This window comes from Giraffa tippelskirchi, chromosome 6, assembly GCF_054371585.1.
Source record: "Giraffa tippelskirchi isolate mGirTip1 chromosome 6, T2T-mGirTip1v1.2.pri, whole genome shotgun sequence".
Lineage (NCBI taxonomy): Eukaryota > Metazoa > Chordata > Mammalia > Artiodactyla > Giraffidae > Giraffa > Giraffa tippelskirchi.
The window spans coordinates 80427952-80451381 of NC_137280.1; the positions used below are offsets into that span (position 1 = coordinate 80427952).

General features: G+C 42.9%; 1 protein-coding gene across 12 annotated transcripts in view; it reads right to left on the bottom strand.

Moving 5' to 3' along the window:
- RUFY1 (RUN and FYVE domain containing 1) overlaps window positions 1-23430 on the bottom strand; it is a 63079-nt gene that overhangs the window by 2884 nt on the left and 36765 nt on the right. For 8 of the 12 annotated variants that reach the window (XM_081497645.1, XM_081497646.1, XM_081497643.1 and 5 more), the window contains 7 exons: window positions 22543-22659; window positions 21985-22152; window positions 11648-11745; window positions 5599-5718; window positions 4815-4944; window positions 3057-3151; window positions 356-404 (listed from right to left, as the gene is read on the bottom strand). In XM_081497645.1, the coding sequence (XP_081353771.1) occupies window positions 356-404; window positions 3057-3151; window positions 4815-4944; window positions 5599-5718; window positions 11648-11745; window positions 21985-22152; window positions 22543-22659 (777 nt within the window). Of the gene's footprint in view, window positions 1-355; window positions 1392-3056; window positions 3152-4814; window positions 4945-5598; window positions 5719-5775; window positions 8778-11647; window positions 11746-21984; window positions 22153-22542; window positions 22660-23430 lie in introns of those variants that run through there. The other 4 variants (XR_014055944.1, XR_014055945.1, XM_081497652.1 and 1 more) reach the window with 2 other exon arrangements.

Genomic DNA, 23430 nt, shown 5'->3' on the forward strand with positions numbered 1-23430 from the left:
AAAGAAAAAAAAAAAAGACAACCTGGATTTCTTTCTGCCACTTTTCATTTCCTTCATTAGGGCACCTATGATCTAGGTCTAATGTCAAACTACAGCTGACAGCAGAGAAACCAGAACCAGCGGACCTTGATTCCTCCAGGACCAGTTTAGGCCCTGCCACTTGTCCACATCACCATCTCAGCCTAGATACACAGCTCTGGGCAGCATTTTCTTATTTGTAAATAAGTGATGATAACCAGGAATCAACCACATATTCTCACTTGACTGTTCTGAGAAAACCTAAGAGCATGCTAATATATTAGCATGAGCTGGTAGCTACTAGTAATGATTCTTAATAACATTAATAGTCCAGTACCTTCAGTGCCTTATTTACTTCTTTGATGTCTTCCATCTTCAGCTTTGACCTTAAAAAAAGAGAGAGAAATTCATAGCCTCACTAAGAGGGACTTTCAAACTCTCAAGAAGTAAATCCACAATAACTTTGGTTTTGTGAGGGCAACAAGACTGTAAGAGAGGAACGTGATAACATGAGTTCTTATAGAATAACTTCTTTCCACCTTTTTATGATCCCAGAGTCATCTCACTGTACTGGCTCATGTCTGGGGCAGTCTTGAGGCTGAGCCTCTGGACCAAATCTGGCCCAAGATATAAACTATTGAGTTGCGGCAAGGATTTAAAAAGGCTTTGAAATAGCTGCAATCATTTAAAAATTGAGAATTATCTCATAGAAGCCCATGTTTCTGGCTTCTCCAAGCAACTATTCCTGCCTGTGACATGTGCGAGGAGCAGTGTGCACTCCCTTATCAGGTGTGGATCCCTCATCTGTAGGCCTCTCGCTAGCCCCTTTCTTGCTGCCTGCTCTGTCTAGAACAGCCAGGCTCAGGGGACACAAGTGTTTGTTCTTGTTCCATCCTCATTTGTTAGTGGAAGAATAATTCCTTAGTTCTCCACATAGAAGGCAGGACCGAACATGGTCTAAAATGGCAGAATTAAACCAGGTAAAGCAAAACACTATGTATATGTGAAAGCTCTTTTTTAAAAGCTGACGTTAGCTTAAACTGTCACTGGATTAGCCTAATCTAAGTGTCAGAGAGGCACGTCTCCGAGTCACAGAAGGAAACCAAACATCAAAGCCATTGAAAGAAAAAACCCTGTGTCCTCCAGGAATGCTTGCAGGGGCTCCTCCCCTCCCCTGCCCGGCTACAGAAGCAGGTGAGTAGACTGATAGGGCCAGAGGCTGCCTGAGATGGACAAGGTCAACAGGTAAGAACTTCCCTGGGAAATAACAATTTGAGAATCCAGATGTTCCCAAGATAAAACTGGGCAACTGTGTCTGTAGCTGGTGGAGGCATCTGAGAGTAGGCTTTTCCTTCTCTGTCGTCTGGTGTGGGCTTGCATAAAGAAGGGAAAGGGGAGAAAACGCTGGTCTTGCCTGCACCACTGACACACCCCCGCTGTGAAGGACATTCTGAAGGTGGGTTGGGCAGCAGCACTGGGAGGCTGCTAAGGGTAGGGGTGCCTTTCCAAGACCAGAGTTTGTCTGCCTTTCTGAGGCCTCTGCCATACTAGGAGTGTGTCTCTGACTCTCTGCTGTTTGTCCAACGTGAAGAGGACAGGCAGGAGAAAAAAAATGGGGCTAGCCATGTGAGAAGGTGGAGGGAGCCCTGAGGATGGCTCCCTCTCCCTCTCTCTAAATACCACTCAAATCCAAAAGCTAGCACCACGTCAGCTTCCACAGCTGGTTCTCAGTAGTTTCAGGGAACCCTCAGAGCTGGCCAGTGCTCTGAGCATGGGGCAGACACCCGGCCTTGTCTGCTCTCCTCAGGTGGGGGCAGCGGTCCAGCACACCCACCTGATAGGGGGCGGGCGGTCCTCAGGGGAGGGGCCAGCGGCACTGAGGTGGTCTAGAAAGATCTGGTGAATGGGAGAGGATGGCAAATGGGCAGCATCTTCATGTTAAACGACTGAGAAGACCACCTTCTCATCAGAGTCATAACGTTCTTCTTTATACTTCTGTGGGCCAGCCCACCGCACTGCTTGAGACCTTCCAACTTTCCAGACAGAAAACTCCCAAGCTTGTGCACACAGGTGTACTACTTTAGTGTCTCTGGTTTACTCTCATGTGAGTTCCCATCTCTGATCACAGTGTGTTCTGCACTGGGCCTGAGCCTGGGCTCTGCTGCTCACTGAGCCTGCATCAGGACTCAGGTAGGAGCAGTGAGTCAACCTGGGATCTCCGTGGGAGTGACAGGGAAAGAGGAACTCTCATTTCCCTGACAGGCAGCCCTGCTGGGGGCCAGACCCACCTGTGAGGCAAGTGACAGAGGTGGGAGGTAGACACTGACTCCTGATGACTTTTTTTGCTTAAGCCAGTTTGAATTGGATTTCTATCACTAGCAACCAAAAGAGTTGTGACTTGAGGAGAAAAAGCTACCCACTTTGTTTAAAAATGCCATAATCACACAAATGGGCAAGTTCCACTGTCCGCGGTGTGACCTACCAAACTGTCCAGAGCAACCCGGCAGGACTGGGACATCAAAGAGGAGAAGTGTTCAGTCAGAGGGGAGACAGAGCTAGCAGGGTGTGCACTCCTGCAGTATCACCCACTGGAGGCAGACAGACTCTGGCAGATGCGAGTATACAGTCTCCAGGGAGGGAAGTGGTCACCAGACTTGTACTGTGGCAGGTTCACAGTCTGAAGCCACAGTAATCCCTCTGGAACTAAACACACAACCCTCTTATCACCTATCTGGTTCCTCTGAGATATAGACACTCAGTTTGTGACCATAAGAGTTCTGGTCACTAGAAAAGGATGTTCTCAATGAATTAATTAACCCAAACCAGTGCTGTGTCCCTGAAGCCTGACTTCTTGGGCAGGGGATTCCCCATGAACAGTTGGCAGGCCTCCCTGATTCCCCTTCCCTGCTTGGACAAAAGGACACAGGTTTGGGGCTTGAGTGATGCAGGTGCAGTGGGCAGGCTTGTGTGACTCTCTAGGGGGAGGGGGGCCCAGTGGCCCTGATGTGGGTGGTAGACAAGGGGAGTGGGTTTCTTACTGGCTGAGGTGCAGACCCATTTCCTGGAGGGCTTGTTCCTGCTCGTCACAAACCTTCTGTAACTCTGCCTTCTCGTCCTGGAGCTCCCGCAGCTCCTAAAACAAACAAACCAGATCCCTGACACAGAACTGAAAGTCCTTTTTTAAAAAAAAGTTTTAGTCATCACAGTGACAAGCAGGTCGGAATGTTTTTCTTTTTTTCCTATATTTTATTTTGGTCATGTCGCATGGCATGCAGGGTCTTAGTTCCTTGACCAGGGATTGAACCTTCACCCCTCTGCAGTGGAAGCACGGAGTCTTAGCCACTGGACCACCGGTGCAGTCCCTAGAATGTTTTACAAGAGCAAGAAACAGTTTTGTTGTATCAGTCTCATTCACAACAGGGTTATTCCAAGGAACACTTGTGTGTTTCTCCAGAATGGACAATTGGAAGGGAAGCGCTTCATGAGTGGCTCTGCAGTGTGGAATGTGGGGCAGGAAACATTCAAACAGATTGGCACAGCACAAAAAAAGTTTTTTCTGTTTCTATTAAAAGACAGATTTGTATCAGGGAAAGCTAATTTAGGAATAAACTGTTCTTTTGGGAAGAGCTGGTCAAAATTTTCTGAAAATAAATGAGCAAGGCTGATGAAAGCCAAGATCTGGGATCTCTTTCACGGCTCTGAGGGTGGCAAGCCCTTCCAGGGGCCCTGAGCCATGGAGTGAAGCTCAGCGGGGACGATGCTGATGACTCTGTAAACTGGGGTGAGCACACCTTGAGGACACAGGCTGGTGAGGGCAGAGACGAAGACCCGGAAAAGTAACTTGCGTTTTCAGGGCTGACTCTTGTGTCTTCAGGGCTGATCCCAGGGCTAGCAGTAGGGTCTAAGGCCTGAGTGGTGGACAGTTCCCACCTCGGCCACCCCTGGGCCTTCTGTCCCAGAGACCGTCTAACACAGGCTCACAAGGGCATGCTAAGGCTTCCCAGTGAGGTTAGGTATGCTGTTTTTTTTATTTTGCAGGGTGTGTGTAATTCAAATCTTAGACCAAAGTATTTTGAAGTGAAGGGGGAGTGTTCCATCTTGCAGAACTTCCTAGAAGTCTTTTCCTCCCATCTCTGAGCTTGAGTGGCTCCTGGAAGCTCTCTCCTCACTAAGCAACCCCCACGCTGGGCCTAGCAGGCTCTCCCATGAGGGACTCTAGGTACTTTCCAATAGAAATCAAAGGGCTTTTATCTCAGACTGCAGTGGTACCCATTACTGTGCTTAACAAGACAAAACCCATGTCTGGGAACTGCCCCAGTGGCACAGGAAGGCCGTCTGAGGTCGCTGCTCAAGCCCTCCTTCCTCTGCTGCCACACCCAGGCCACACAGCCCTTCTTTCTGGTCTTTCACTGTGACGGTCCCTCACACTTCCTGGTGGCTCTGCATGGCCAGCCCTTGTTCACCATTCAGTTCTCTACTTAACTATCACTCTCTTCCCAGGCCACCCTCCACCCCAGTGTGGGGATACTTTCCTGTTTTCTTCTCTTCATAGCCCTCATCACTGAATTTCTCTGGTTTGCTCGCTGGCTTATGATTTGTCTTTGTCTTTTCCTCCTGAAGCAGAGGCTCCAAGGATATGGGAACAGTGTCCCAGACCTCAGTGCACAGTGGGGACTGACTCTGCAGCCGCAGACTGAAAAGCCATGCGTGTGTCTCACTTGCTGGCTGGGAGGCTCTTGGGCAGGAGTTTCTGGAGATGTAGAAGCTCTTTTTCTCCCCAAGACAGTCCACCTTACCTTTTTTAATCCTTCTACTTGCTGTAGCTCTGCTCGGAGTAAAGAGGAAGTGTCTTTCTCATGCTGTAACTCTCGCTGAAGAGCTTGTCTTTGTTCTTTTTCTGATTTCAACTCTTTCTCTAGACTTGAGCTGTTTTTGCACAGTGAACTGGAGTTAGTCTCAGTGAGAGATCTTCATGGAAATGCACAATCCACAACCCAAGTCACCACATAAGAAACAGGGGATTCACAGGAATCTGAATTGTGAGGTGAGCATACTTCCACAAAGTATAGAAATAAGGCTCCGTCTCCCCCAGGGCTATCTGCACCTCCATAAGAAAGACCAGGAACATGTCAAGGAAAGCAGACACAGGCACACATTTGACAGTTACATAAACGGAAAGGGAGGAAAAGAGTTCTAACACTTGTGGCTGCACACATAGAACCTACTACTGAGATGGAGACATTTATTCTGCAACATTTATCCTGCTTTTTAAAGGAGCCAGCTAACAGTGGAGGATACTGGGGGGCTCGGGACAAGGAGACAGCTACTAAGGGGTGGGGGTGAGCTTCAGTTGAATCCTGATGCCTTTCTCACCAGCTGAGTAGCCTTGGGGACTATACTGTGCCCCCATGAAGTCATTTTTCTCATTTGTGAAGTGGGAAATAGACACCTCATCTCTCATCCTAATCCTAGCCTTGCAGGGGTCACCTGTGAAGTGGGACACTGTCTGCCCCACTTGGGAGATGGCCTCCCCAGTTCTTGCCACACCACGAAGCCACCTGCTGCCTCCAGGGCTCCTACCACTGCTCGTGCAGCTGGGCAAGCTGCTGCTGCAGAGCGCTGCTCCTCCCACCGAGCTCCTGCTGCAGCTTGCGGCTCCGTTCCTCGGCCCCCTGCCTCGCCCTCTCTGAGTGCTGTAACCTAGACCAAAGGAACCAAATATGTGTAAGGAAAGGATCACTCCTCACATTTACCACATGATTTTTGCACATCTTTGCTGGCTTTCTTTTATTTAATTAATATATGATAAAATTGACTCCTTTGTGTGTATAATTCTATGAGTTTTTAGCACAGGCATAAATTCATGTAAGCATTACTACAATCCATTCTAACAGGTGATACAGACTATTTCCATCACCCCACAAAACACCTTAACACTGCCCCTTTGAGTCAAACCTCTCCACTCCAAATGTCATATATTAATACACGGAATTATATTTCACACAACCTTTTGAGACTGGCTTCTTTCTTTCAGCATATCTTTGAGATCAATCCAAGTTTTTGCGTGTATTAGTGGTCATTCCTTTTTATGGCTGGGTAGAATTTCATTGCGTAGATGTCCCATTTATCCATTCGCTTGATGAAAGACATCTGAGTTGCTTCTAGATTTTGGCAATTATGAATAGAGATGCTATAAGCATTTGTGTACAGGTTTTTTTGTGAACATGGGTTTTCACTCCTTTTGGGCAAACACTCAGGAATTGGATTATTGGATCATATGATAAGAGTATGTTTGGCTTTTTTCAGAAACTGTTTTCCAAAGCGCATTCCCACTAGTAATGTATGAGTGTTCCAGTTGCTTTGTAGCCTCACCAGCACCTGGTATTGTCATTAAAAAAATATTTAGCTGTTCTAATAGGTGTGCAGTGGCATCTCATTGTGATTTTAACATGTACTTCCCTAATGGCTAATGCTGAACAATTTTTTAAAACAGAAATATAGTTGATTTTGGAAGAAAAGTTCTGACCAACCTAGATAGCATATTTAAAAGAAGAGACATTACTTTACCGACAAAGGTCCGTCTAGTCAAAGCTATGGTTTTTCCAGTGGTCATGTATGGATGTGAGAGTTGGACTATAAAGAAAGCTGAGCGTCGAAGAATTGATGCTTTTGAACTGTGGTGTTGGAGAAGACCCTTGAGAGTCCCTTGGACTGCAAGGAGATCCAACCAGTCTACCCTAAAGGAAATCAGTCCTGAATATTCATTGGAAGGACTGATGCTGAAGCTGAAGCTCCAATACTTTGGCCACCTGATTCGAAGAACTAACTCACTGGAAAAGACCCTGATGCAGAGGATGAGATGGCTGGATGGCATCACCAACTCGATGGACATGAGTTTGAGCAAGCTCCGGGAATTGGTGAGGGACAGGGAAGCCTGGCGTGCTGGAGTCCATGGGTTCGCAGGGTTGGACACAACTGAGTGACTGAACTTAACTGAACAAGATATTGAATATAGCTCCTTGTGCTATAAAGTATCAAAAATCACTGTGTTTATCTAGTTTAAAGTGGTATATATCTGTTAATCCCACACTCGCAGTTCATCCCTCCCCACTTTCCCATTTGGTAACCATAAGTTTGTTTTCTGAGTCTGTTTCTGGTTTGTAAATAAGTTCATTTGTAACTTTTTTTTTTAGATTCCACATATAAGTGATATCATATATTTGTCTTTCTCTTATTTTACTTGGTATGATAATCTCTAGGTTTATCTATGTTGCTGCAAATCAATATTTCATTAGTTTTTATGGCTGAGTAATATTCCATTGTATATAAGTACCACATCTTCTTTATCCATTCATTAACTGATGAACATTAAGTTTGCTTCCATGTCTTGGTTACTGTAAATAGTCTGCTATGAACACTGGGGGTGTACAGAATTAGAGCTTTCATCTTTTCTGGATATATGCCTAAGAGCGGGACTGCTGGATCATATGGCAACTCTACTTTTAGTTTTTTAAAGAATCTCCATACTGTTTTCCATAGCGGCTGTACCAGTTTTTAATTTCCACCAAGTACAGGAGGGTTCCTTTTTCTCCACACCATCTCCTGCATTTATCTGTAGACTTTCCATGTTGGCCATTCTGACTGGTTTGAAATGACACCTTACTGTAGTTTTGATTTGCATTTCTCTAATAATTAGCCATGTTGAGCATCTTTTCATCTGTCTTCTTTAAAGACATGTTTATTTAGGTCTTCTGCTCATTTTTTTTTTTTAATGCAATAACGTCTCAATTTTTATTGGCCTCCTGCTCCACAGGGCACACTGCTTAATAGAGTCAATGTCTCAAAACTTCAGCATCTGAGGCTTCAGACATCATTTTGCTATCTATGAGCCTGAGGGTGGTGGTCTTCTGGATGGCTCGCATGGAGTTGCTGCTGTCCAGAGCATCATCAAGACTGAAGTCTTCCCCACCTTCCAGCAGGTGGCAGGAGGTGTTGATCTCAGCCTCCAGCTTGACCTTGATGTTCAGCAGGGCCTCGTATTCCTGGGTCTGGCATTACCCCTCTGCCTCAGTCTGGGCTAGCTCTGACTCCAGGTGCAGGAGGACCCCCATGGCCTGCTCCATCTGCATGGCATAGTGGGCCTCCACCTCCAAGCTGGCCTTCAGATTTCTCATGGAGTCCAGGTTGGTCACCAGGGACTAGCTGGTGTCTCAGCTCTGAGAAAGTCATTTCAGGAGCTCCTACCTCAGAATGTGTAAAGTGACCACTGTGGTGCTCTCCTTCATCTGCTGGGACCAGTACTGGTCTGGCTCCTCCTGGTTCTCCTGAGCCAGCTCACTGCAGAGGGCACAGTGTCTGCCATGATCTTGTTGAGGTCCTGAGGTTTGAGGGCATCCAATTCTATGGTAACCCAGAGTTGGCAGTCTGGTTTTGCAGACCCTTTACTTCTTCCTCATGCTTCTTCTTCTTCATGAAGAGCAGCTCCTGCTTGAGAGCCTCAATCTCAGTGTCTGGCTGCAGCTGGGTGACACAGGTGTCATCAATAACCTGTGGAGTCTGTGGATGTCACTTTCAACAGACTGGCGCATGGCCAGCTCTGTCTCATACTTGACTCTGAAGTCATCAGCAGCAAGATGAGATGGGGCATTGTCAGTCTGTAGAACGATGCAGGCATTGTCCACAGAATTTGGAGAAATCTGAGCCTTAGGTCCTCAATGGTCTTCAAGTAATTCCCCCCACTTCCCTGTCTCCTGAGAAACCTGTACGCAGGTCAAGAAGCAACAATTAGAACCAGACATGGAACAATTGATTGGTTCCAAATCAAGAAAGGAGTGTCACAAGGCTGTATATTGTCACCCTGCTTATTTAACTTATATGCAGAATACATCATGCAAAATGCTAGGCTGGATGAATCACAAGGTGGAGTCAAGACTGCTGGGAGAGATATCAATAACCTCAGATATGTAGATGATTCTACCCTACTGGCAGAAAGTAAAGAGGAACTAAAGAGCCTCCTGAAAGAGGACAGTGAAAAAGTTGGCTTGAAAAAGATTAGAAAAACTAAGATCATGGCATCCAGTCCCATCACTTCATGGCAAATAGAGGGGAAAAAGTTGAAGCAGTGACAGATTTTATTTTCTTGGGCTCCAAAACCACTGCGGATGGTGACTGCAGCCATGAAATTAAAAGATGCTTGCTTTTTGGAAGGAAAGCTATGACCAACCTAGACAGTGTATTAGAAAGTAGAGATATCACTTTGTTGACAAAGGTCTGCATAGTCAAAGCTATGGTTTTTCCAGTAGTCACATACAGATGTGCGAGTTGGACCATAAAGAAAGCTAAGCACCAAAGAACTGATGCCTTTGAATTGTGGTGCTGGAGGAGACTCTTGAGAGTCCCTTGGACTGCAAAGAGATCAAACCAGTCAATCCTAAAGGAAATCAGTCCTGAATATTCATTGGAAAGACTGATGCTGAAGCTGAAGCTCCAATACTTTGGCCACCTGATGTGAAGAGCAGACTCATTGGAACAGACCCTGATGCTGGGAAGAATTGAAGGCAAAAGGAGATGGGGGCAGCAAAGGGTGAGATGGTTAGACAGAGCATCACTGACTCAGTGGACATGAATTTGACAGACTCCAGGAAATAGTAGAGGACAGTGCTACAGTCCACAGGGTTGCAAAGAGTTGGACATGACTTATTAGCAACTGAATAACAACAGCTTACATTTAAGTCTTTAAACCATTTTGAGTTTATTTTTGCATATAGTGTGAGGGAGTGTTCTAACTTCACTGGTTTACATGAGGCTGTCCAGCTTTGCCTGAGAAGGCAGTGGCACCCCACTCCAGTACTCTTGCCTGAGAAACCCCATGGACGGAGGAGCCTGGTAGGCTGCAGCCCATGGGGGTCGCGAAGAGTCGGACACGACTGAGCGACTTCACTTTCACTTTTCCCTTTCATGCACTGGAGGAGGAAATGGCAACCCACTCCAGTATTCTTGCCTGGAGAATCCCAGGGATGGAGGAGCCTGGTGGGCTGCCGTCTATGGGGTCGCACAGAGTCGGACACGACTGATGCGAATTAGCAGCAGCAGCAGCAGCAGTCCAGCTTTGCCAACACTTGCTGAAGAGACTGTCTTTTCTCCATTGTATATTCTGGCCTCCTTTGTCAAAGATTAATTGATGTAGGTGTGTGGGTTTATTTTTGGTCTCTGTATTCTGTCCATTGATCCACATCTGTTTTTGTGCCAATACCATACTATTTTGACTACAATCACTTTGTAGTATTGTCTGAAGTCTGGAAGGGTTATGACTCCAGCTTTGTTCTTTCCCTTCAGGATGGTTTTGGCAATTCAGGGTCTTTCATGGTTGCATATAAATTTTAGGATTATTTGTTGTAGTTTTGTGAAAAATGTCATAGGTAATTTGATAGGGATCACATTAAGTCTATAGATTGCTTTGGGTTGTATGGTCATTTTAACTATATTACTTCTTTCAATCCAAGAACATGGGATATCTTTACATTTCCTTGAATCATCTTCAAAGTCTTTCACCTCCTTGGTTAGGTTTAGCCCTAGGGTTTTTTTTCTTTTGGATGTGATTTTAAACAGCATTTTTTTTCTTACTTTTTCTTTCTGATATTTCATAGTCAGTGTAAAGAAATCCAACAGATTTCTTGACTATCTTTTTGTGTGCTTATTTGCCCTCCAGACGTCCTATTTGATGCAGGGTCTTTTCAAGTCTTTTGTCCGTGTTAGACTGGATTGTTCATTGAGTTTTGAGAGTTCTTTATATATTCTGGATATGAGTCTTTTGTCAGATATGGGATTTTTATTCTCTTAGCTGTGTCTTCTACTGAACAAAAGTTTTAAATTTTAAGGAAGTCCAATTTATCAAGTTTTTCTCTTATGAACAGAGCTTTTATGTCACATCTAAGAACTCTTTGTCTAACCCAAGGCCACAAAGATTTTCTCCTGTTTTCTTCTAAAAGTTTTTAGTTTTAAGTTTTACATGTAGATTCATGATTCATTTTAATTTTTGTATAAAGGTGTGGTCTAAATTGAGGTTCATTTTTTGGCTTATGGCTACCCAATTGTTTCCAATATCATTTATTGAAAAAAACATCCTTTCTCCATTGAAATGCCTTTGTACCTTTGTAAAAAGAAAACAAGTCACCTATATTTGTATGAGTCTTTTTTTTTTTTTTTTTATTGTATTTGGATCCCTTACTGACCTATTATTTATTTTATTTAATGTTTATTTTTTGGTCACGCTGTGCAGCATGCAGGATCTTAGTTCCCTGGCCAGGGATCAAACCTCTGCCCCTTGCAATGGAAGTGCAGTCTTATCCACTAGACTGTCAGGAAGTTCCTGACCTGATTTAAATGTGAGCTCACTGGATAGTTCTGACTCCCTGAGATGTCAAAGTGATATAGTAGCCCAAAAGTTGAATAACTGAATACATGCTTAGGCAAAACTAGGGAATCCAGTTCCCTTTCCGGGGAAGACTAAAGACCTGAAGGAAAGTCATTCCAACTTGTCTGTACTTTTGAGAGAGACTCTGAGTAAGTCTCCAGGCCCAGACAATGCCTAGTACCTTCTAGGGAATATCTGCCAGGAGGAAGTGTTTACCTTTCTTCCATTTGTTTCATGCTCGACATGACTTGATTGGTTTTTTCTTCAAAAGATGTAATGACTTCATTCTTCTGTTGTAAACTGCTCTCTGCATTCTATAAAAGCAAGGAAAGAGAGTCATTTTCTACCTCTGTCTCACCCCCCTGCCTGTCCTGGATTAAAAGAGGGTTCAACTGTTCTCTTGGTACTTTTTTAGTAATACTTTCAAGAGTGTTTCATTAATTGCTGCTCTTCGCTAGAGCCCTGGAAGACAAGCTAGGTCAATGCTCCCAGTGTCATCAACATAAAGAAAGGCAGAGGGGGAATTTCCTAGTGGTCCAGTGGTTAGGTCTCAGCATTTTCACTGCTGTGGTCTGGGTTCAGTCCCTAGTTGGGGAATTAAGATCCCACAAGTCATGCAGAGTGGTGAAAAAAAGGCAGAGAGGGAGGTAATGAAGCCCTGTGTTTGAACAGGCCAAGTCCCTTTTTGGAAAGGAACTTCAGAGTCAGATCTGACTCAACATTATGGAGCCTTCTCATGTGCCAGGCGCCTCCATGAATTTGCATGAGTCGTGCAGGGTTCTCATGGTGGGCATTGTGAGCCCCCACTTCTCTGAGCAAGAGAGGGAGGCTCAGAAGTAGAAAGCACCTGGGTAAAGATTACAGTATAAATGTGCTGCAGCTGGGTTCGTACCTGCACCCATGTGACTTTCTCAGTCCAAGCTTTTAACTGTGGCAGATGCTGAGTGACCAGGAGGCAGCAAAAAACAAACAAAGTTTCTGTGTGTCTACAAGACACTTAAATACAAGGAAGCAGAAAGACTGAAGACAGAAAGAAGCACTGATACAGTCCTAGGAATACATAGACTGTATTTTCTGGCTTTAATGTAATAAAACTAGATGTAAGCGATGAAAGAATAGCTGAAAACCTCACATCTGGAAATGGAATAGCATATTACTAAAATACATTGAGCTAAAAATATCAGAAGAGAAATTATTAAATACTTAGAGCTGAAAGACAATGAAAACACTGCAGTATTTCATTACATTGACGATGTATCCTAATTTTATATACCACTAAGAAAGGCAAAAACTGCTACTTGAAACATGTCATGACATTGACTATAAGATGTGTCTTAATTTCAGAGATGATAGATATGAAAAATATGCTTCTTATTGGGTTGGCCAATAAGGTACTTTGGTTTTTAGGTAAGAAATAAAAGACACATTTTTCATTTTCAACAAGAAGTTTATTGAACAACATGCTGTTTTGTTCCACTACCTTCTGTCATTTTTCAGGCAACTTCATATTCCATCTTCCCCAAACTTTTATCTTTTTGAGCAAAGAAGTGTTGCAGGTGCCTTTTACATTCTTCCAAGTAACTGAATTTTTTTCCATGAAGAGAATTTTGTAAAGATTTAAATAAATGGAAATCTGAAGATGCAGTGTCTGGTGAATACAGTGCATGAATCAGAACTTCCCAGCCAGGGACTTCCCTGACGATCCAGTGGCTGAGACCCCAGTGCCAGGGGCCCAGGTTCGATCCCTGGTCAGGGAACTAGATCCCACGTGCTGCAACTAAAGAACCTGCATGCCACAGTTAAGACTTGGCACAGCCAAATAAATAAATAAAACCAAACAGAACCCTGTCTTTTTAAAAAAGAACTTCTCAGTCAAGCTGTAACAGTTTTTGCCTGGTCATCAAAGAAACATGTGGTCTTGTGTTATCCTGATGGAAGACTATGTGTTTTCTGTTGACTAATTCTGGACACTTTTCAGCAACAGCTGCTTTCAGTTGGTCTAACTGGGAGCAGTATTTATTGGAATTAATCATTTGGTTTTCTGGAAGGAACTCATAATAGAGGACTCCCTTCTAATCCCACCACATATACAATATCACCTTCTTTGGATGAAGACCTGCCTTTGGCGAGGTTGGTGATAGTTCATTTTGCTCACCCCATGATCTCTTCTGTTCTATGTTATTGTACAGTATCCACTTTTCATTGCCCTTCACAATTTGTTTTTAAAAAGGAATGTTTTCATTACGTTTCAGTAGAGAATGACATGTGGAAATATGGTCAAGAAGGTTTATTTTGCTTAACTTATGTGGAACCAAAGCCATTAAAATGATTAACATAACCAAGGGGGTGCAAATAATTTTCAACACTTCATTTGGATATTTTGAGTATGTCAGCTATCTCTCATGTAGTTTAACACTGATTGTTGTCAATTGATGTCTTGATTTAATCTCTATTGACTTCAACAGGTCTATCTGACTGGGGAGCATCATCCAGCAAGAAATCTCCAATATGAAACTTCACAAACCACTTCTGACAAAATTGACCAGCACTTTCTCCACACACTGCACACATACATTTTTTTGCATTTCAGTTGCATTTTTATCTTCCTTGAAATAATTAATAATAACAATATGCCAAAAATGCTGCTTTTTCCCTTCCATCTTCAATATTAAAATAGCTTTACAATAATTCACAAATTTTGCTAAATTTTTTGAAAATGCAGGCCGATATGACAACTGTCTTGATACAATCTAACAAAACTGTTTTGAATGAAGTTAAAGACTAAATGTTGCGAGAGCTGTCTTATGGAAAAAACCAAACAAACCTTTTGGCCAACCCAATCAATGAAATGCTTTTGTCAAAATTTGAGTGCCATAGCTAAAGCAGTGAAGTGAAGTGAAGTTGCTCAGTCATGTCCAACTCTTTGTGATCCCATGGACTGCAGCCCACCAGGCTCCTCTGTCCATGGGATTTACCAGGCAAGAATAATGGAGTGGGTTGCCATTTCCTTCTCCAGGGCATCTTCCCGGCCCAGGGATCAAACCCAGGTCTCTCTCACTACAGGCAGACTCTTTACCATCTGAGCCATTGGGGAAGCCTAGCTAAAACAGTACTTGTGGGCAATTTTAAACTTTAGAAAAAATATTTAATGAAATTAAAAAAAAGTAAAACAGATGAGCTAAGTATGCATTTCAGAAGCTGAAAATGAGCCACAGAGTAAACCCTAAGAAATAAGAAAGAATATAATAAAAGTGAAGGTAGAGATCAATGAAATAAGAAACAATAAGAATACACAATAAGGAATATTAGAAAACAAGCCAGTTATTTGAAAAGATTATTAGAACAGACACAATTCTGGCAAGATTAGATAAGGAAGAAAGACAGAAAATGCAGTAAGAAAACACTGAATTAAAGAGATCTAAAAATTCTGCAAAAGAATATTATAAACAATTACGAGCTAAAACACTCGAAAACCTAAATAAAATGAGACACATTTTGGGAAAAAGTATAAAATATACCAAAATTGGTCTGAGAAGAAATGGAAAATATGAATAAACCAGTAAGCATTCAATAAATTGAAATGGCAGTCATAGTCTCCTTGACCCAAAAAGCCCAGCCCAGATGAATCCTATAACATGGATGGGATTCTCAAAACTCTTGGAGAATAGATACTTGCTATCTTATAAGAGTTACTTCTAAGAAAGAGAACAGGAAACCTTATTTTACAGTACCAGTCCAACCATGATTTTGAAGCCAAATAAGGTCAGTAATAGGAAAGAAAGTTAGAGGTTTCTCTCATGTATAAACATACATATTAGCTACATATTTAAATATATCACAATCAAGTAGGAATCCAGGAATGTAAATCTATAAATTGCTATATAAATAAGGGAGAAAAAGAACTGTTCTGGGAGAAAAAGAACTGTTCTATCACAATAGATTGGAGAAGGCAATGGCAACCCACTCCAGTACTCTTGCCTGGAAAATCCCATGGACGGAGGAGCCTGGTAGGCTGCAGTCCATGGGGTCACTAAGAATCGGACACGACTGAATGTCCTTGCTTTCACTTTTCACTTTCATGCATTGGAGAAGGAAATGGCAACCCACTCCAATGTTCTTGCCTGCAGAATCCCAGGGACGGGGGAGCCTGGTGGGCTGCCGTCTATGGGGTCACACAGAGTCGGACACGACTGAAGCGACTTAGCAGCAGCATCACAATAGATAAAATGCAAAAAAGCCTAAAATATTTAATAAAGTTCAATACTCATTTATAAGAAAAATCTCTGAGCAAACAAGAAATAAAAAAGAACTTCATGGACTTCTCTGGGGGTCCAATGGTTAAGAATCTGCCTGCCAATGCAGGAGACAAGGGTCCCATCCCTGATCATGGAAAATTGCTCATGCCACGAGCAACTAAACCCGAGCGCCACAACTGCTGAGCCTGTGCTCTAGGGCCCACGCACCGCAACTACTGAAGCCCACAAGCCCCATGCTCCACAACGAGAAGCCACTGCAATGGGAAGCCTGTGCTCCACAATCAGAGTAGCCTCCGCTTGATGTGGTGAGAGGAAGCCCATGCACAGCAACATAAATAAATAAATTGAAAAAAAAAAAGAACTTCTTTAATTCAGTAAAGATTATACACCAACCATCTAGTAAGCATTATTCTTGATGGGGAAATCTTTTTTAAAAATAATTTTATTTATTTTTGGCAGTGCTGGGTCTTTGTTGCTGTGTGGGCTTTCCTTTAGTTGCAGAGAACAGGGGCTACTCTCTAGCTGCTGTCCTTTATCGTGCCTATCCTTGCATGAAATATTCCCTTGATGTCTCCAATTTTTTTGGAGGTCTGGCATGCTGCAATTCATGGGGTCGCAAAGAGTCGGACATGACTGAGCGATTGAACTGAACTGAACTACTTTACAATATTGTGGTGGTTTTTGCAATACATCGACATGAATCAGCCACAGGAGGGGGATTCAGGGTGGGGGGACACATGTGCACCTGTGGCTGAATGCTGAGTTTTAAGCCAGCTTTTTCACTCTCCTCTTTCACTTTCATCAAGAGGCTCTTTAGTTCCTCTTCGCTTTCTGCATTAGAATGGTATCATCTGCATATCTGAGGTTGTTGATATTTCTCCTGGAAATCTTGACTCCAGCTTGTGATTCATCCAGTCCAGCATTTTCCAAGATGTACTCTGCATAGAAGTTAAATGAACAGAGTGAAAATACACAGCCTTGTACTCCTTTCCCAATCTGGAACCAGTTATTCCACGTCAGGTTCTAACTGTGGCTTCTTGACCTGCATACAGATTTTTCAGGAGCCATGTAAGGTATTCTGGTATTCCCATCTCTTTAAGAATTTTCCAGTTTGTTGTGATCTACAAAGTCTCAAAGCTCAACGTTCAGAAAACTAAGATCATGGCATCTGGTCCCATCACTTCATGGGAAATAGATGGGGAAACAGTGGAAACAGTGTCAGACTTTATTTTTTGGGGCTCCAAAATCACTGCTGATGGTGAATGCAGCCATGAAAGTAAAAGACGCTTACTCCTTGGAAGGAAGGTTATGACCAACCTAGATAGCATATTTAAAAGCAGAGACATTACTTTGCCAACAAAGGTCCATCTAGTCAAGGCTATGGTTTTCCCAGTGGTCATGTATGGATGCGAGAATTGGACGATGAAGAAAGCTGAGCGCTGAAGAATTGATGCTTTTGAACTGTGGTGTTGGAGAAGACTCTTGAGAGTCCCTTGGACTGCAAGGAGATCCAACCAGTCCATCCTAAAGGAGATCAGTCCCGGGTATTCATTGGAAGGACTGATGTTGAATCTGAAACTCCAATACTTTGGCCACCTCATGCGAAGAGTTGACTCATTGGAAAAGACCCTGATGCTGGGAAAGATTGAGGGCAGGAGGAGAAGGGGATGACAGAGGATGAGATGGCTGGATGGCATCACCGACTCAATGGACATGGGTTTCGGTAAACTCCGGGAGTTGGTGATGGACAGGGAGGCCTGACCTGCTGCGATTCATGGGGTCGCAAAGAGTTGGACACGACTGAGCGACTGAACTGAACTGAACTGACAAAGTCTTTGGCGTAGTCAATAAAGCAGAACTAGATGTTTTTCTGGAATTTCCTTGCTTTCTCTATGATCCAATGAATGTTGGCAATTTGATCTTTGGTTCCTCTGTCTTTTCTAAACCTGTCTTGTACATCTGGAGCTCTTGGTTCATGTACTTCTGAAGCCTAGCTTCATGGATTTTGAGCATAACCTTACTAGCATGTGAAATGAGCACAACTGACTGGTAGTTTGAACATTCTTTGGCATTGCCCTTCTTTGAGATTGGAATGAAAACTGACCTTTTCCAGTCTTGGGGCCAATGCTGACATATTGAATACAACACTTTAACAGCATCATCTTTTAGGATTTTAAATAGCTCAGCTGGAATTCCATCACCTCCTCTAGCTTCGTTTGTAGTGCTAAGGCCCACTTGACTTCATACTCCAGGATGTCTGGCTTTACGTGAGTGACCACACCATCACGGTTATCCCAGTCATGAAGATCTTTTTTGTATAGTTCTGTGTATTCTTGCCACCTCTTCTTAATCTCTTCTGGCTCTGTTAGGTCCTTACTGTTTCTGTCCTTTATCGTGCCTATCCTTGCATGAAATATTCCCTTGATGTCTCCAATTTTTTTGAAGAGTTCTTTAATCTTTCCCATTTTGTTGTTTTCCTCTACTTCTTTGCACTGTTTATTGAAGAAAGCCTTCTTATCTCTCCTTGATATACAAAAAACTTACATAGCTTAATATCAAAAAACCAAACAACCCAATCAAAAAATGGGCAGAAGACCTAATTAGACATTTCTCTGAAAAAAGACATACAGATGGCCAACAGGCACATGAAAAGATGCTCAACATGGCTAATTATAGAGAAATGCAAATAAAAACTACAGTGAAGTATTACCTCACGCCAGTCAGAATGGCCATCATCAAAAAGTCTACAAATAATAAACGCTGGAGAGGGTGTGGAGAAAAGGGAACCCGCCTGCACTGTTGGTGGGAATGTAAATTGGTACAGACACTGGAAAACAGTATGCAGATTCCTTAAAAAACTAATAATAGAGTTACCATAAGATCTAGCAATTCCATTCCTGGGCATGTATCTGGAAAAGATGAAGGGTCTAATTCAAAAAGATATATGTTCATTGCAGCACTATTTACAATAGCCATGGCATGGAAGCAACCTAAATATCTACTGACAGATGAATGGATAAAGAAGATATGGTGTGTGTATGTGTGTATATATATATATAGTGCATACAGACACACATACAATGGAATATTGCTGTTGTTTAGTTGCTAAGTCATGTCTGACTTTTGCATCCCCATGGACTGTAGCCCTCCAGGCTCCTCTGTCCATGGGATTTCCCAGGCAAGAATACTGGAGTGGGTTGCCATTTCCTTCTCCAGGGATCTTCCTGACCCAGGCATCAGACCTGAGTCTCCTACATTGGCAGGTGGATTCTTTACCATTGAGTCACCAGGGAAGCCCTACAGAGCCATAAAAAGAAAGAAAGAATGCCATCTGTAGGAATATGGATGGACCTGGAGATTATCACTCTAAGTGAAGTAAGTCAGCCAAAGACAAATATCATACCACTTATATGTGGAATCTAAAAAAATGATACAAATGGACTTATTTACAACACAGAAACAGACTCAGACTTGGAGAAAAAACTTATGGTTACCACAGGGGAAAGGGATAAGGAAGGATAAATTAGAAATTTACAGTTAACAGATATGTATCACTATATACAAAATAAAGACCTATGGTATAGCACAGGAACTATATTCAATAATTTATAATAACCTATAATAGAAAAGAATCTGAAAAAGAATCATTTTACACTGGAAACTAACACAACATTGTGAATTAACTATACTTCAATTTAAAAGAAGATAAAAAAGAACAAACATTTTTAAATAGATAAGTCAATCAGAAAATGAAGAGAGAAAACAGGGGGAAACATGGGCAGGCTTGACCAACGTTATGGGTTGAGTCATGTCCCTCCCGAACCTGTTATGTTGAAGTCCTAACCCTCGTATGACCCAGGACCTCATTTGGAAGCAGGGTCACTAACTGCAGACATAATTAAGATGAAGTCACAATGGAGTTGGGTGGGCTCCCAATACAATACGACTGGTGTCCTTATACAAAGGGGAAATGTGGACAGAGGCATGCACACACAGGGAAAATGCTGTGTGACGATGAAGGCAGAGATGGGGTGATAACTCCTTCAAGTGAAGGAACCCCCAAAATTGACAGCAACCACCAGAAGCTAGGAGAGATGGATGGGACTGCCGTTCTCACAACCCTCAGAGGAAACCATCCCTGCCAATGCCTGACACTGACACTTCTGGCCTCCAGCTCCGTGAGATGGCAAATTCCGGTTAGGCCACTCAGTGTGTGGTGTTCTGCGACAGCAGCCGGAGCAGACTGACAGAACCAATCAGACATTAAAACCCACTATAAAGCACGGCAATTAAAACAAACGAACCATCAGGCAGGACAGAGGCCTCAGAGATAGTTCCATTTATTTACATAGGAACTTGATACACGATAAAGGCGGCTGCTCCTAAGTCGCTTCAGTCGTGTCTGGCTCTGTCAACCCCACAGACGCCAGCCCACCAGGCTCCCCTGTCCCTGGGATCCTCCAGGCAAGAACACTGGAGTGGGTTGCCATTGCCTTCTCCAATGCATGACAGTGAAGAGTGAAAGTGAAGTCACTCAGTCGTGTCCGACTCTTAGCGACCCCATGGACTGTAGCCTACCAGGCTCCTCCATCCATGGGATTCTCCAGGCAACAGTACTGGAGTGGGTTGGTTGCTATGATAAAGGCGGCACCACATACCAATAAGCGAACTTTAAGCAGTTTACTATGTGGACAAAAAGAAAACTGGATCCCTAGGTAATGCCATATACAAAGGTTAACTTTTGATAACATTACAAACCTAATGCGAAAGGTTGAGACAACTAGTGTGGACTATCTTTGACACCTAGGTATGAGAAAGTTTCTAATACAAAACCTCCAAGGTGCAAAGAAAGAAAGTGACAGTGAAAGTCGCTCAGTCGTGTCCAACTCTTTGCGACCGCATGGACTATACAGTCCATGGAATTCTCCAGGCCATAATACTGGAGTGGGTAGCCTTTCCCTTCTCCAGGTGATCTTCCCACCCAGGTCTCCCGCATTTCAGGCAGATTCTATACCAGCTGAGCCACAAGGGAAGCCCAAGAATACTGAAGTAGATAGCTTATCCCTTCTCTAGTGGATCTTCCGGACCCAGGAATAGAACCAGGGTCTCCTGCATTGCAGGCGGATTCTTTACCAACTAAGCTATCAGGGAAGTCCCCAAAGTGCAAACCATATGTGAAAAATCAACACATTAGACTACATCAAAACTAGGGATTTAAGGATAATAGATGACTAGGAGAAGATACTTACAATCTGTAGACCAGTAAAGGACTAATATTTACACTATACATTACTACTCATCAACAAGGAAAAGACAAAACCCAAAAGAAATAAAGCACAAAAAATATGAACAGGTAAGCCACAAAGAGGAAACATAAATGGCTAATTGCCATATGAAAGGATGCTCAAGCTCACTAGACTGAGAAATAAATATTAAAACAATTGTACACTCACTCACAATACAGGTACCACATGACACAGCTGGAAGGAGTGTATGTTGGTACAGCCCTTCTGGAAAGCAGTGTGGCTGGACTCATGCAAACCAAGAACACAAAGGAAGAAAGAAGTGTCTGGCTGGGAGGACACTATGATTACGTCTGCCAGAGAGATTCTCCCAGGTTTCAAAGGGAGATGGGTACACTACTTGCCAGGGTGTGGCTTGTGCTAGCATAGTGGAGGAAAATCGTTTGTCCGTCACTGGGCAAGAAAATGCAGTGGGTACACACACTGGGAATCTAAACTGTGTTAAGAAGCCAACACCAGATAAGTATGCAGGTGAATGTCACTCCGAGGCAGAAAAAGGAACAGGAGAGCCACAGCATGATACCACTGATGTAAACTAAAATTTGTATCTCAGAATGATACATGTTTTAGAATGATAAATATAAATGAAAAGATTAACACTTTCGAATGTTGGGCTATAGAAGGAGGATGGGAGTGGGGTGGGGGATAAAAGGAAATAAGAAAACAGGAGGGATGTTTTTTATAGTGCTCCAACCAGGGATACAAGTGTCAACTCAACCTTCTGCATCTGAAGCCCAGAGGGAGAAAGAGTGTGAAGCCAGAATTCCCTCTAGCAGAATTCTAGAGGGACGTGGGGGTGATCCTTCCCTGGGGAATCCAACTATGCTGTGCTGACTCTGCAGACAGGGGTTTGGTGATGCCAAAGCAGATGTCATGAGCCTTGTTAGTTATGGCCAACATTAAGTCAAACTGTCACTTGCCCAAACTTGGAAGACAGAATCCATGCCCACTGTGTCAGGGCTTTGTGTGATGTGGACACAAAGTCAATTCCCACCTGAACTTTGTGAAACATCTGTAAATTAATGGCTTTGACTTCCTCCAGCTGCTGGCGCAGCGCGACTAGAGTGTCCTGCTTTTCATGGGTGTCCTTTTCTAGTAGCTTCATTGCAATTTCCATTTCGGTTTTCATTCCAATTTGTAACTCCAGTTCTTTTTCTATTTCCTTAAAGGATATAACAAGGAGAATATTATTAAAGTAGATCACAGAAATGAACTTAACTGATACTGTATTTTGGGCAGTGGTGAAAATACAAAAGTCAGAATAGGTTAGAGAGATGCAGACAAGTTTGTCTGGAGCACAACTATATTTAATTTTACCCCTTTTCTCATTTTACAATGAACACTGGCTCAGCATCAAGTCAACAGAAAGTAGGTAGGTGGCAATGAGGAATCCTCCAGGAATATTTTTTTAACGTGTTAAAAGCCTTATTTACATAAAACTAATTCGTTTTAAAGAAGGCTGCAGCATGTGTCTGCAGAGTGTTGATAGAAGTTAGCTTTCAGGCAATGAACTGGGGAATCTTTCTGACGACTCTCAGGCTCACACACTCACCAAACGGGCTTTCCTCTCCTCCTTCAGCTGCTTCCACACATCATTGTACATTTCATCCAGACCTTGCCGAGTCTGCTTGTAAGTCTCCAGTTCAATTTTTGTATCTTGTTTTGTTATCTGTGATCAAACAAGAGCACCAGAGGAATGGTTTGCTTACAGAAGCAACCTAACTACTGGGCTGGCCAAGTACAAAGTATTTGAACACATTATTGACTGGGGAGTTATTGCAGAAACTAATGCCTGTGACTGGTGATTTGTTATGTAAGTGAATAATGAAACACTCTGGTCAATAACATTCAGGTTACAAAAGATATATTAACACATCTCTGGTCAATAAGTTGCTAAAATATACCAAATATGTGTTTTAAAAAGTAGCATAATTTCTAATTTCTATTTTTTAAAATAATAATAGAGAAAAGTTAAAATTTTAAAGATATTTTAATATGTTTGAACTTGAAGGATGAAAGCAAACTAATAGATTTTTGAAAAGGTGGGCTCAGAAACAATTTAATTTTCTTTAAAACAGAAGAGTCGTTCTGAGTGGGAAAGGTCCCCATTCAGTATTTATCTAGCATAATTTTTAGCACTGGGTAAATTTCGAGATGAATCAGATACGGTCTCTACCCTCAAGTCATTAGGTGAGACAGCTGCAAGTGAGCAGTTCTACAAAACAGCAAATGGATTCTATAATGGAAGGAGATGCAACGAGTGATGAGAACATGGGAGGAGACGGGCCTACTGATGGGCACCAAGGGCAGCATCACAGGGCACTGGTCTCACAAGAGAAGCTGAAGAGGGAACAGTAACTTTCACTTACAAAGGCCTAGAGGCAAGGGAGCAGTGCACTTAGGAAACCCCAAGTGGTCCAGCTGGCCTGAGAGTGACATG